This window comes from Balaenoptera physalus, assembly GCF_965194825.1.
Source record: "Balaenoptera physalus genome assembly, chromosome: 2".
NCBI lineage: Eukaryota > Metazoa > Chordata > Mammalia > Artiodactyla > Balaenopteridae > Balaenoptera > Balaenoptera physalus.
The window spans coordinates 28668404-28683148 of record NC_138883.1 but is presented as its reverse complement, the minus strand read 5'-3'; the positions used below and the strand labels follow the sequence as shown (position 1 = coordinate 28683148).

Sequence of the window (14745 nt, the reverse complement as noted above, 5' to 3'; positions counted from 1 at the left end):
TTTTTTTTTTTTAAGTTTAATTTTTAAAATTTATTTATGGCTGTGTTGGGTCTTCGTTTCTGTGCGAGGGCTTTCTCTAGTTGTGGCAAGTGGGGGCCACTCCTCATCGCGGTGCGCGGGCCTCTCATTGTCGCGGCCTCTCTTGTTGTGGAGCACAGGCTCCAGACGCGCAGGCTCAGTAATTGTGGCTCACGGGCCCAGTTGCTCCGCGGCACGTGGGATCCTCCCAGACCAGGACTCGAACCCGTGTCCCCTGCACTGGCAGGCAGATTCTCAACCACTGCGCCACCAGGGAAGCCCCTGTATAAGTATATTTTAAAGTATCTACAATATATGCTATTTTTACAAAAATGAGGTTATGGTGTACAAATTGTTTGTTAACCTGATTTTTTGACTTTAAATATTGTGAATATTCTTCAATGCCATTATGTATTTTTCTATAAAACCCTTTGACTAGATGCATGGAATTTCACTGGGTAGATATATCATGATTTACTAGTCGGTCCCTTGTTGTTGGACATTTGGACTTTTTTCTAATTTTTCACTATTATAAACTGAGGAACATCTAAGTAACAAAGTATTTTTCTATATTTTTAATTAGTTTTTAGGATAACTTCTTAGAAGTTATAGTGAAATTTATAGGTTAAATTAGAACGTGAACTTTTAAGGTTTTTCATATACATTGCCTAATTATCTTTCAAAAGATTTATTTATTAATTTATAGATTTTTGGGGAGCCCAATGGCAATTGAAAGGTCCACCCCCCCATCCCACTGGGATGGTAGACATTTCCACAAACTTATATATTGACATTAATTTTGAAAGTCTTTGACAATATGAGGCCATTTTTAAAAAATTGTATAAAAAATACAGGAAGAGGGCTTCCCTGGTGGCGCAGTGGTTGAGAATCTGCCTGTCAATGCAGGGGACACGGGTTCGAGCCCTGGTCTGGGAAGATCCCACATGCCGCAGAGCAGCTAGGCCCGTGAGCCACAATTACTGAGCCTGCGCATCTGGAGCCTTTGCTCCGCAATAAGAGAGGCCGTGACAGTGAGAGGCCCCGTGCACCGCGATGAAGAGTGGCCCCCACTTGCCACAACTAGAGAAAGCCCTCGCACAGAAACGAAGACCCAACACAGCCATAAATAAATAAATAAATAAATAAATATATAAATAAATAAATAAAAATTAAAAAAAAAATACAGGAAGAAAGAAGAACATCTGAAATCATATGATATGGATCAAATGGAGATTTAATGCTGTTAGGAGAGAGATCACAGTAAGGAAAATTGTGAAGTATAAGGGAGGACAATGTTAGACATAAAATAACTAACCTCTGTATTAAACGGTTACTATTCTAAGTATTTTATGTGTATTATTTGTTATTTAATCTTTGTCACACCTCTCTGAGAATAGCTACTATTATTATCCTCTTTTTACCCTGGAGACTTGAGACTTAGAGAAGATGAGTGATTTGTCCAAACAGCTGGTAAGAGAGGTAACAGTTGAACTCTGGTCTGTGTGATGGAAAGCTCTTCTCTACTGCCTTTTCTTGTGGCATGAATATTAGATTGAGTGTGCCGATTTCAGTCTGATTGGCTCTTGCCAGTATATATAGCCTTCAGGATCATAGCTTTAAGTTAGCTCAATTCTCTTTGCCTGGAAGAATTTTATGTCCTTTTTATTCTATGTAGTTTTAGAGGATAGAAGGATCTGTCTATGGGAATCACAGGGAGATACTTTTTAGATTGATACTAGGAAGAATTTTCTAAAAATGGGAACTCTTAAAAGGGCAGCCTAGTGAATTAATAGGATTTGATTAGTGATACTTCTGTCTCTAGATATTTTTCTCATAGAAGAGATTCCTATATTAAGTGGGAGGTTTGTATAGTCTGACTCCTAAGATTCCTGGTAATTCTAAAATATTATGATTCTGTGAGTCCACATGTTTAAAATGAAGATATTTGGGGGGGGAATGAATATGATAATAACTTATCTGAATGTTCTGAAAACTGTTATTCATGAAAAGCTTTTTAGAAACTCAATACTGATCTTGTAAATCTATAGACGATTATTAGAAGTATGGTACTCAGAGGGAGGGCATGGAGTTTTTCTGTGTGTTCAGGATTAAGAGGTAATGTATAACAGAAAATATTTCTTGACTGCGAATTTTCTAGGAATATGCCCCAATCCACCCCATTTCCTACTGACCATTCTTTTTTTTCGTTATTTTAATTTTAGCTGAAGGAGGACTTAAGGAACACAGAGCAGAAACATCAGGAGACTCTTAGGAGACTGGAAGGCAGGTTTTTGGAAGAAAAGGTACAGCATATTTGCATTAATAAATAAATATTTTGTGTACTAGAACGACGTAAGTATATTTATATGTATTCTGAGACATCAGCTTTTCATTTGGTATCTTTTTTTTTTTTAATTTTTTTATTTACTTATTTATTTATTTTTGGCTGTGTTGGGTCTTCGTTTCTGTGCGAGGGCTTTCTCCAGTTGCGGCGAGCAGGGGCCACTCTTCATTGCGGTGCGCGGGCCTCTCACTATCGCGGCCTCTCTTGTTGCGGAGCACAGGCTCCAGACGCGCAGGCTCAGTAGTTGTGGCTCACGGGCCTAGTTGCTCCGCGGCATGTGGGATCTTCCCAGACCAGGGCTCGAACCCGTGTCCCCTGCATTGACAGGCAGATTCTCAACCACTGCGCCACCAGGGAAACCCTCATTTGGTATCTTATTAGAAGATTATCTTTTTCCCCCCTCTTAGTTAGAGATTCTTGAAATCCTCAAGAGAGATTGTCATCTGACCAAGGCTTCAGGACACATCCCCCCATCCCAGCTTGGTGTCTCCTGGTGGAAGTAAAGCTCCGTGTACCACTTTTTGTAGGGCAGATGGGATTAGAGAGGTTGCTCTGATACGTGTGAGGGTCTTCCCTTAGTCAAGCCAACTAAGGATGTTAATAAAAGGGGCTCAGGACTTCCCTGGTGGTGCAGTGGTGTAGAATCCGCCTACCAGTGCAGGGGACACGGGTTCGAGCCCTGGTCCAGGAAGATCCCACATGCTGCGGAGCAACTAAGCCCATGCACCACAACTACTGAGCCTGCGCTCTAAGGCCCGCGAGCCACAACTACTGAAGCCCGTGTGCCTTGAGCCTGTGCTCCGCAACAAGAGAAGCCACCGCAGTGAGAAGCCCACGCACCACAACAAAGAGTGGCCCCCGTGTGCGCAGCAACGAAGACCCAAAGCAGCCATAAATAAATAAATAAATAAAAAGGGGGCTCAAAAATGTTCCTTAGCACATCACAAACTTCCACATTTCTCTGTGCTTCTAAAGTTAATTCTCAGAGTCCCCCTGGTTTATCTTTAATTCTTTCAATTTTTTCTTTAAATTTTCATCCTTAGGAAAGAAATGAATAAATTTTTTCACAAATTGGTGGGAATGTAGGGAAGTGAGGGTGAGGCAAATAAGTACTCATATCAGGTTTATATAAAAGAATTTGCTTTCAAAAGTGGCTCTAGGTTTCCAGTTTGTGTATTGAATAACCTGGGAGTGGGGCAGGAGCAGTATCTAGATGCTTTCCCTCTCAGGCACTTCCTGGCACTGCTAGGAGTGGAAGTGCTCAGGAACGGGCTGCTCTCAGCTGCCTCTTTCCTCACTCCACCCTACACTGGATCTCTCTCCTACTTGGTGTAACATTCCACAAACAAATGTTAGAAGTGCTTGGTCAGTTTACAGATTACTTGAATGACAGTGCTTATATAAATAGGATTTTTATGTCTAGAAGTAGGTGGCTGCTGGCTTTTCCCTCATAATTGCAAGATGGTTAACGCAGCTCTGAGAGTCATCTCTTTTAGGGCGGGAAGAAGGGAGGCTCCATCTGTATCTGTCCCTTTTATCTGGAAACCATAAAACTTTCTCCAGAAGTTCCTAGCAGATTTCTTCTTACATCTCTATGATTGTCCAGAACCATGTTATAATGGACGCCAGGGAAAAAGGGTGTTTTGTTTCTCCAGCCACTGGTGGAAGCTGGGAAGGAAAAAGGATGGGAATGAGTGTTGGGTTGTCCAGCCACAGCAGTGTCTGCCTTACCATGTGAGGTACAGACTTGATGGTTAGATACAAACTCCTATACTGGTTTGAGCCCCGGTGCTGCTGGTCCATGGCAATGGGCTTTCTAGTAAGCCCTGTTCATTCATCTCATACCTCAGCATGTTCCACCTGATCATATAAAGGACTTCCCTCAGGTTATTAGTATTTTGTTGTGTTTTCCCATTTAATCCTTTCTGTTAATTGAACCACCAAACCCTTCCCCACCTGCATATTTTTGTACTTGCTATTCTCTCTTCCTGAAATGTTCTTATCGCAGTTCTGGCTTATTCTCACTCTTCAGAGCTCAAATGTCATCTCCTCAAAGAGATAATCCCTAAACCCAATCTAAAATTACCCCCCTCAGTTACTATCTGTTTCGTTACCCCATTTATTTCATTTATAGCATTTATCACAGTCTATTAATTCTCTTATTTGTTTACTTGCTGGGAGGCTGTAAAGCATCAAATTGCCTGCATATGAATCCCTGCTCTGCCATTTACTAGCTGTATGATTTTGGACAAGTCACTAACCTTTCTCTCAGTTTCCTCAGTCCTTGTCTTTGGGGACAATAATAGTACCTAATTCATAGGTATCTAATTACATTGTTGTGAGAAGTAAATAATACATGTGTAGAACCATGCCTGGCACATAGTAAATGCTCAATGCATTTTAATTATTATTACTGTTTGGATCTCATCCTAGAATATAAGCTCCATGAGAACAGGAACCTTATCTGTTATGTTCACCACAGCATCTCTAGTATCTTAAAAAATCTGGTACACTATTAGTACTCAATAGGAATTTGTTGAATGAATGAATAAATGATTCTCATCACATTGTATTTAACAGAAATTTCTCCCAGCTCTGCTTTCCAGGTCTGATGTGGAATTTTTTTCTATTTATATGTCATTTTGCTTTTTTAATGGTGAAATTGGGAAGTACCCTAAAGTCCCTGTGTTCACACTATCCTCTTTGCTGGCTCCTCCACTGATACTTGGAGTATTTCACGTCAGGTCATGTGGCCAGGAGCATTTTATTTGACATTATAAAATAAATACTTAACTTTTTATGTGTAGAATTTGTTGTTAGAAATATAACTGTATTGAAACAGCCTATTTTCTTTTTTAGCACCGACTAGAAAAAGAGGCTGAGAAGAAGATAATAATGCTGGCAGACAGAGCCCACCATGAAGCTGTTGTGTAGGAGATCGCTGCCTCTTTTTTCTTTCTGATAGCCTCTCTTACCTCTTTGCTAGTCTTTTTGGTTCTTATCATGTTTTCTACCCCCTTCTCTCCTGGTTTGCTTTCTTCAAATTTTCTGGTTTACTTTCCTTCACTATTTCTTTCTCTCTGTGTACCCACCCCTTTTCCATCCACCCTTTTTGTAGCAGCATAGTGTGGAGAAAAGAACCTGGGCTTTGAAGTTACACTTTGGTTCTCAACATGTATACTAACTGACTGTAAGAAGATTTCTTAACTTTTTTGAAATTAAATTTCTTCATCTAAAAATGGGGTCAATAATGGCAACTGTGCACGGTTGTCATGAGGTATATTAGTGAAAGTAACACTAAACTGCACTATGTTAATAAACTAAGTCTCAATGGTTTATTTCTAATCTAGTGTGGGTCTGACAGCTCTACTCCAGGGGTGATTCAGGAACCTGGGCTGCTTCCATCTTGTTCTTTATGTCCAGTCACATGTACAAAGAACATGGGAAACTCATACCTGCCCTTAATTGCCTTGGACTGGAAGTAACACGTCCCTTTTTACTTTCCTGTTGGTGAGAACTTAGTTCTCAAGATCCCCACCTAACTATTGAGTACCCACCATAAGGTAAATAAGTGCTGGTCATTATTATTTTTTTAAATTATTGAATATTATTATTTTTTGGTTGCCCTGTGCAGCTTGTGGGATCTTAGTTCCCTGACCAGGGATTGAACCCGGGCGGGCCACGTCAGTGAAATTGCCGAGTCCTAACCACTGGACTGCCAGGGAATTCCAGATGATCATTATTATTAATGTTAGGGGATAAAGCAGTCATTGTTCTAGTTTGGTAATATTTAAAACTTAGGTCTGTGTTTTGGGATCTTATATCTATTTCAGGCAATTGAACAATGCTGGAAGAGCTGTTTTTAAAGAGAATGTTTATCTCCAGAAAGCTCTCGCATACCACCTGAAGGAAGCTGATGCTCTACAAAAAAACTCTCAGAAGTTGCAAGAGACTCAGACTTTCCTTTTACAGCAGAAGGTTCATTTAGATTTTGTTTCCTTTTTTTGTAAAGATTGGGTTGGTGAATACTAAGAATTGAGTATAGTAGTGATACATAAGGACAACAGGACAATTTTTCTTCTGTCTGGATGGTGTGTTTTTCTTATCTGAAAAGTTAATTACTGAATGACTTACAAGAAACTTTAGACTTGGCTTTATAAAGAATACATCCGAAACATAAATATAACTCCTGTCCTCTACTACCTTAGTATTCATTTCACTTTGCTTAGAGTTGGTCCCTGAATCACTTAGGAATAAGTCCTCAGCTGTGACAACAATGGTTTCCCCATATAAGGTGTATCTCTCCCTAAAGGAAGTCTGGAGGTAAGCAATCCAGAGCTGGAATGGTAGTGCCACAAATTCGGCAGACACTCGGGCTCCTCAACTTTGTTCTGCAACATGTGGCTTATCTCCTCAGAGTCACCTCATGGCCCCCAGCAGCTGCTGGAGCTCTAACAACAGGGAGGAAGAAGGACAAGAAGGAAAACAGCATGCCCCTCCCTTTAGAGCTCTTCCTGGAAGTCCTATACAAATTTCTACTCGCAGCTCTTCCATCAGAGCTTAGTCACGTGGCTTTGCTGAACACAAGGGAAACTGGGAATTTTCAGCTGGGCTTACTACCTTTCTGAATAAAATTGGGGTTTTATTATGAAGGAGGAAATGGAAAATGGACACTAGGATAGGCAACTAGCAGACTGCCACAGTTTGCAGTATATAGTTGTTAAATTACTGTTTTACTGTACAGTCTTACTGATTTTGGAAATTTTTTTGATAATATAAAATATTGAACTTTTTATAATTTTAGAGGAAGGAAAGTTTCTTAATTAGCAAAATTTGTGGCCTTCCTAAGTCCAGACAGGGACTCTTGATGTTTCTTACTCTTTATGCACAGAATACCAAAATATCACCATTGCAACCTGGCCTCAAACTCAAATCTCATGAAGTAATGGATATTAGTGAGGAACTTTTAAGTTCTGAAATTAATTTAAAAAAAAAATCTCTCACCTCTCTCATCTTTCTGTTTTAGGAGATCAATGATCTGTTGGTTAAGGAAAAGATAATGCAGCTTACCCAGCAGAGATTACAAATCCAAACTCTTCAGAAGAAGGTAGTAAGCTTGGAGACTGCCCTGAGTTGTATGACCAAAGAGTTTGAGACTGAAGTTTTAAAACTGCAGCAGCAGGCAATGGTAGAGAACCAAGCGGGTCAGATTGAAAATTTCAAGCTGCAGCATCTTCTTCAGATGAAGGACAAGGAAATGAATCGAGTAAAGAAGCTGGCCAAGAACATACTAGATGAAAGAACAGAAGTGGAAAGATTCTTTTTAGATGCTCTACACCAAGTAAAGCAACAGATCCTATTTAGCAGAAAGCATTATAAACAGGTAGCACAAGCTGCTTTCAATTTTAAAATGAGAGAGGCATGTGCAGGAAGAACAGAATATCCCCAAATCCGAACATTTGATGGCAGAGAGCACAGCACCAATAGTGTGAATCAGGATCTTATGGAGGCCGATAAATGGTACTAATAATGCTTTAATATTTTGCCTTCGTACTGTTCTTCTTGTGCCCTTTAGAGAAATAAAAACCCTGAAAAGTTTAGTTTGGTAATATCTAAGTATTGACTAGATTACTCAGTAAGTTACTTGAGGAGAGGAACTGTCTTACTCATCTTTGTAACCCCTATGCTTAGCATACCGTGTGGGGCTTAGTAGGTATTCTTAGTAGATGTCCCCCTTTTTTGTGTGACAGAGACTTGTTAAAGGGATTATTTGTTCCATTTTGAATGTCATTGTAATATCTTTTAACATGTTCCTTTATTTTGTTTCCTATAAATTTGTTATAAAGGTTTGATTAGATTCAGGTTAAACATTTTTGATAAACATACTTTCACAAATATTTTGTAATGTTCCCTTTACTATTCTGAGATGAAATTCATAGGTAATAATATCTAATCAAACCTATAATTTAAAAAATCAATATAACAATTCTTTGCAGCAACTCTTTGTTGTACAGAACTGTCCTATGGATTGGAGGACACCCAGTAGTGCCCCCTCCATCACTGTATTAACCAAACGTCCCCACAAGGCTTTAAAATACACTAGAGATCTACTGCCACCATGATAAAGGTGGTAGAATGATTGAGACATTTGTAGACTATATACAATGGTTGTTTCCTGTTAGCATTTTAATCTGTTTGAATACTTTTCTTCCTATAAACCATGGATTAAATTATAGTGCATTTTTTTTTAAAATGTAACCCTGACTTGTTTTTTTTTTTTCTGCTTAAGCTTTTTTTCTTAATTTTACTTACTTATTTATTTATTTATTTATTATTTTATGGCTGTGTTGGGTCTTTGTTTCTGTGCGAGGGCTTTCTCTAGTTGCAGCAAATGGGGGCCACTCTTCATCACGGTGCGCGGGCCTCTCACTATCGCGGCCTCTCTTGTTGCGGAGCACAGGCTCCAGATGCGCAGGCTCAGTAATTGTGGCTCACAGGCCTAGTTGCTCCGCGGCATGTGGGATCTTCCCAGACCAGGGCTCGAACCCGTGTCCCCTGCATTAGCAGGCAGATTCTCAACCACTGTGCCACCAGGGAAGCCCAATTATAGTGCATTTTAAAGATTATTCTGAAAAAATTGTTTTATATCCCAACATGATTAGATTCTTCAAAGGCCTTAAGAAACTTAAAATGACTCCCTACTACTATGACTTAACATCTTATTGAGAGGGCTTCCAAATGTGTTTTCTGTTTTAAATTATTTTTTAATAGGCTAATATGTAGGTTCTTTTAAATTGTATAGCTGTTGGGAAGGTTGGACATGGCCAGTGACTCTTCTTCAAAAATGTCCAGACTATAGTTTTTTTTACCTTCTTGCCATATTCAGAAGTCTGTTAATAACACTTTTACTATTATTCTATTATAATAATAGTTATTATAATAACTATTACCAAGAGAGTCACTTTATTTTTTTATTTAATAAGTCAAGCAAGTTGAGTCCCCACCATACATAAGGCAGTTTCTTTTACATTTTTTAAATCTACTGTATATTAAGTGGTGTATAAGTTTTCAGAGGAAGGTGCATAAAATGATTCTTCACATTGTTGTTGCAGAAACGGGACACTTCCCTATTCTGCCTCATGAGCAACTTATCACTTTAATCCTAGTGTTCAATAGGATTTCTGCCAGGAAGGCAGAAATTGTAGTTAAAATATTACATTATCTGCTTAAGAGGCAGATTGGGGAAGGACAATCAAAGTATATGGTGATTATAAGGCAAAACCTAAACTTAAAACTAACCCAACTGACATATATGAAAAAATATTTCTTACGTTATACATCAATACTCTATCTACATGTCAGCCAACTTTTGTAAATAGCAAGTAGACTATGAATCCTTTGGAAAAGTTATGGTATAGATAAATACCTTCCTGGAAGGCTTAGCTGCCTCTTAAGCAGATAATGATACATACAAAGACAAAAGGTACAAGAAAAAAACAGTTGTTTGATGAAATTATTTGGAGGTAAGAAATAGACTAGATAAGTTACATGTTATTTTATATATTTACCTCTTATCACTCTATTTTCATAGCAAAATATCTAATACTAAAGACTTGCTAAAAAGGAATTATCAATAATTTGACCAAACAACTGTTTTTTTCTTGTACCTTTTGTCTTTGTGTTATCTGGATACATAATATTGCATTACAACTTTCTTTTTTGCTTATTTGCTTAATGTTTGAGCACAGATTTTTTTCATGTTGTTATAGTTTTTCTTATTTTCAGTTTAATGACTACATAACACTTCAAATTGGCTACCATGTTAATGTGCTTTTCAAATTTATGATTTTGTAATGGACATTGTTTGCTTTGTAGTCATTCCATTTGGAAACCTCATAATATTCAGTTATGATTTAGAAATTTTCTCATGTTTACATTTTTAATATTTTTTAAAAAGAAGAGATGCTTACTTTGATCATTTTTTTTTCATTTTTTTCTTTGAAATTCTTTAGGACAGATATTCAAGGAAATATGGACATTGGAGATTTGACCTGGGAGCAGAAAGAGAAAGTCTTGAGGTTGCTCTTTGCAAAAATGAATGGCTTTGTTCCTAGGTAACTCCCTATTTCAGTAGTGAAATACCAATTTGCTATCAAACCTAGAGGCCATATAGGAAAAGTGAACATATTCTTACTTAGAATTAAGGGAATGGGAAAGGACCAGGAAATATCAATATAAAAGGGTCATACTGCTTAGCTACTGCAACTCCCAGAGATAAAGAATGGGAGATGTGTAAGTGAGCACAAAAATGAAAGAGGTATTAGAGTTAAAGGGGAAAGAAAATCGATTAATCGTAGGTGTTTAAGGTAATGCTTCCTGAGAAGGTATAACATTGTTCAGCTGAATGAGTGGTAACGAAAGAGAAGCATAACAATTGTTAAGATTTTATTGGTCTGCAAAGATAAGTAAATTATTTTAAAGCTGATTATTAATCAAGGGGATCTCTAATACCAAGAAAAAGACCTGGAAAGGAAAACAGAAATCCACAGGCACTCCAAATAATTATTTTTAATGATTAGTTTCACTCTCTTTCTTCATTATGTTTTATCAGTGACTATAACCCTGGTTATAGTCACTTTATAGTAACTATAAAGTGGCTAAAATAAATCAACCACTTACTGATTGCTTGTTAAATGCTTGGCACCATTGTATTGTGGGGATTCAAAAGAATCAAGGGACATTGCCTTTGATCTCAAAGAGTTTACAATTTGGTTGCCCAAACAAAACCAAGCATGACAAGGAAAAAAATTAGGTGGGACAATAAAGTAAAGATGGAATTCAGACAGTATGTCAGTGGGCTAGAGTAGTCAGGGAAGATTGAAAGAGGGTGACTCTGTGGGGTGCCTTGTAGGATAGTGGTAGAGCAGGGAGGGCACATCAGGCAAGGGGTAGACAGCTTAAGTAAAAGTCCAGAGTTAGGAATGGGTGTAGGGTATTTAGGCAACATTGAGGAGAAACTGCCTGTCTTGAGGAAATTTGGTGATGCTAGAGAGTAATTACTAATTAGAAATAAGGTTTAACCTATAGACTGAATTATGATGAGCCTTAAAAACCATGCAGAAAATCCTGAACTTTTGTAGATTCTAGAGTAATGTAACAGTTTTCTTCTCTGCCTTGAAGGAATACAAAGAGCTAGAAGCCAGACTCATACTCTCTCACTGGAAGGGTTCACAGGTCATTGTTCTCAGAGCTGACCTTAACCTAACACAGTGACGTGTATGATGGATTGGAGGACAGAAATAGAGTTGGGACCAACAGAAGCTGCTGCACTGCTCTGGGCACGCAGCGGTGAGGGGTTTAGGCAAGAGTGAGGGCAGTCAGAATAAAGGCGAGAAACTGAGAGACATTAAGGAAGGAGAAACAGGACTTGGTGATAAAGGACAAAAGGAATAAAGAAAAGATGGAGTAAATGTTTAAGATTTTTAGCTTAAGAAATGAAGGAATGGTGGTATGAAAGGCAAATGAAAAATCTGGAAAGCCAGTGTGAGGGAAATGTTTAAATTTTATTTAATCCATCCATTAATTCATTTAACATATACATATTGAGTGCCAACTATTTACTGAGGATATAGTGTTGAGCAAATAAAGACATCATGCTTGATTTCAGGGAGTTTTTGGTCTACATGGAAGAAAAACATTGTTCAAATCATCACACAAATAAAAAATACAACTATGACATAAGTTCAAAGGAGTGGTATACAGTGGTAAGAGAGCCTAGATTAGGGGAATCTGACCTAATTGAGATCAGGAAAGTCTCTGAGGAAGCAGAAGCTTGAGCTGATCTCTAAAGGTAAGTAGGAACAAAAGGGGGTGGAAAAAACATTCTAGACAGAAGAAATACAAGTAGTATTTTCAGTGCTGGAGATGTGGCAACATATTGGAGTGAAAACCACTTAAGGCATTTGCAAAGAGTGACTGGAGTACACATGAGAGTTTAGGAAGGGAGATTTGAGCATGTTTAGTGAAAATTGGTATTTGAGTTTAGGAAAGTTGATGAAGATACAGGAATAAAGGGGCTGAGACTAGAACCTTTAGGAATAACCACAATTAAAATAAACAGGAGAATAAAGAAACAGTACAACCAAAAGAGAAGAGTTTAAAGAATTATAGGCTGAATGGAAGATGAAGGATTTTGAAATGGCTTTTGTGTCTCTGGTAGACTTTCAAAGAGTTTAACTGAAGAGGTAGGGGTAGAATCCAGACTGTAGGCACTGAATGTCTGTCTCATTGTGAGTTGATATTTCTGTACCCCAGGAAACACAGCCAGAGTACCAGGCTTCAAGTTCCACACTGTGTTGTTTTCAACACTTGGAGAAACAAAGGAATTTGGGTGAAATCTTTCACACCAAATCAGTGAACTTGAACTGGCCACAATGGGATGATGTCTAAGCCTGTTGGATGAAAAAAAGATAAGTTAGGAATAGGATGATGAAATGTTGAGACGAAATGAGAAAGCTCAAACCAGCGGGGGAGGAATTAGATGATAAAAGGTCTTCCAAGGCAAGTGGAGTAATTAGGAAGTTGGTAAGAGTTCACAGTTGGTTGTATATGATTGTGAATCCAACAGTACAATATTTTTCTTTGTGATTAAACTAACTCAAAGGAGTATAACCAATAAACTGCACTCTTTTAGTGCATCAACAATCACTCTGGCTATATCTCAGGCACTAGTAGTATTTAAGGTACATTTTTTTCATGCATTATTTTTGGACTATTTAATATAGCCAGATTTTGAATGGGGTTATGCTGCTTTCATATGCACCTAATTGAGGACAAGTTTTAGGAGTGGGGTGTGTCTTTATCTGCTGGCAAATCAACCTACTATACTTTTTGTAACTCTGTTAATCTCACTTTCAAATTAGAATATTGAATGGATGATGTTGATTTCCTGGTTTTGTTTTTTTTTTAGATTGAAAGCAGATTTATTCAGGGTGATACACACTCAATAGACAGAATGTGAGCCATCTTAGGGGGCAAGAGGGCCTATTTTTCTGTTCTTAAACTAGAGTTTCCAAAGTATAAGAAAGAATTTTCATACTGGGTCTATCTAAATTGGTAACTTTCCTGTGTTTTGAGATTCTTTTTGTGGGAAGGGAATTTTTTGGCCTTGCTTTTGGTCAGTACTCTGGTTCAACCTTGTCCATCACCATTAATAGCTGTTTATTATTATTATTATTATTTTTTTGGCTGCATTGGGTCTTCGTTGCTGCGCGTGGGCTTTCTCTGGTTGCGGCGAGCAGAGGCTACTCTTCGTTGCGGTGTGCAGGCCTCTCATTGTGGTGGTTTCTCTTGTTGTGGAGCACAGGCTCTAGGCACGTGGGCTTCAGTAGTTGTGGCACGTGGGCTCAGTAGCTGTGGCACACGGGCTTAGTTGCTCTGCGGCACATGGGATCTTCCTGGACCAGGGCTCGAACCCGTGCCCCCGGAATTGGCAGGCTGATTCTTAACCACTGTGCCACCAGGGAAGCCCTTAATAGCTATTTTATGAGTATCATCATGATTATATTCATAAATATTTCCATTTCTTAAGTTCAACATGTCTCAAGTTTAAGAGAATGTAAGTTTAAATTAACTTGCCTTATACTGCCTCTATGTGTGTATGAAAGCTCATTTTTGAAAATAAGAAGCCCATCCAACTGAAGCATTTCCCTTTAGCAGTTTTATATTTATTTATTTATTTTTAAAATTTCTATTTACTTATTTATTTTTGGCTGTGTTGGGTCTTCGTTGCTGCGTGCTGGCTTTCTCTAGCTGTGGTGAGCAGGGGCTACTCTTTGTTGTGGTGCACGGGCTTCTCCTTGCAGTTACTTCTCTTGCTGCGGAGCACAGGCTCTAGGAGCACGGGCTTCAGTAGTTGCGACACGTGGGCTCAGTAGTTGTGGCATGCGGGCTCTAGAGCGCAGGCTCAGTAGTTGTGGCCACGGGCTTAGTTGCTCCGTGGCATGTGGGATCTTCCCAGACCAGGGATCGAACCCGTGTCCCCTACATTGGCAGGTGGATTCTTATCCACTGCGCCACCAGGGAAGTCCTATATTTATTTCTTTCTTCTTATTATTATTTTTTCCTTTATCAGTTTTAAAGTGTAGTTGAAATACAGGGCATGTGGAGACACTGCCTCATTGTTAACTTATACCCACTACAGGAAATACAGCCAGAGTTCTAGACCTCCAGTTCCAGACTATATTGGTCCTGATGATGAAACAACAAAGGAGTTTGGGTAAGCTCTCTTGACAAAGCAATGAACATGAGCCTGATCACAATGGTGGTTGTAGACATCTTATACATACTAGAATTGAGTGAGAATAACATAACAAGTATATTGT

General features: G+C 38.6%; 1 protein-coding gene across 7 annotated transcripts in view; it reads left to right on the top strand.

Annotated features, from left to right (window-relative positions):
- BBOF1 (basal body orientation factor 1) overlaps window positions 1–14745 on the top strand; it is a 47869-nt gene that overhangs the window by 28249 nt on the left and 4875 nt on the right. For 6 of the 7 annotated variants that reach the window (XM_082451706.1, XM_082451705.1, XM_082451709.1 and 3 more), the window contains 6 exons: window positions 2241–2321; window positions 5222–5292; window positions 6196–6340; window positions 7389–7882; window positions 10375–10476; window positions 14565–14639. In XM_082451706.1, the coding sequence (XP_082307832.1) occupies window positions 2241–2321; window positions 5222–5292; window positions 6196–6340; window positions 7389–7882; window positions 10375–10476; window positions 14565–14639 (968 nt within the window). The remainder of the gene's footprint in view (window positions 1–2240; window positions 2322–5221; window positions 5293–6195; window positions 6341–7388; window positions 7883–10374; window positions 10477–14564; window positions 14640–14745) is intronic. The other variant, XM_082451710.1, reaches the window with a different exon arrangement.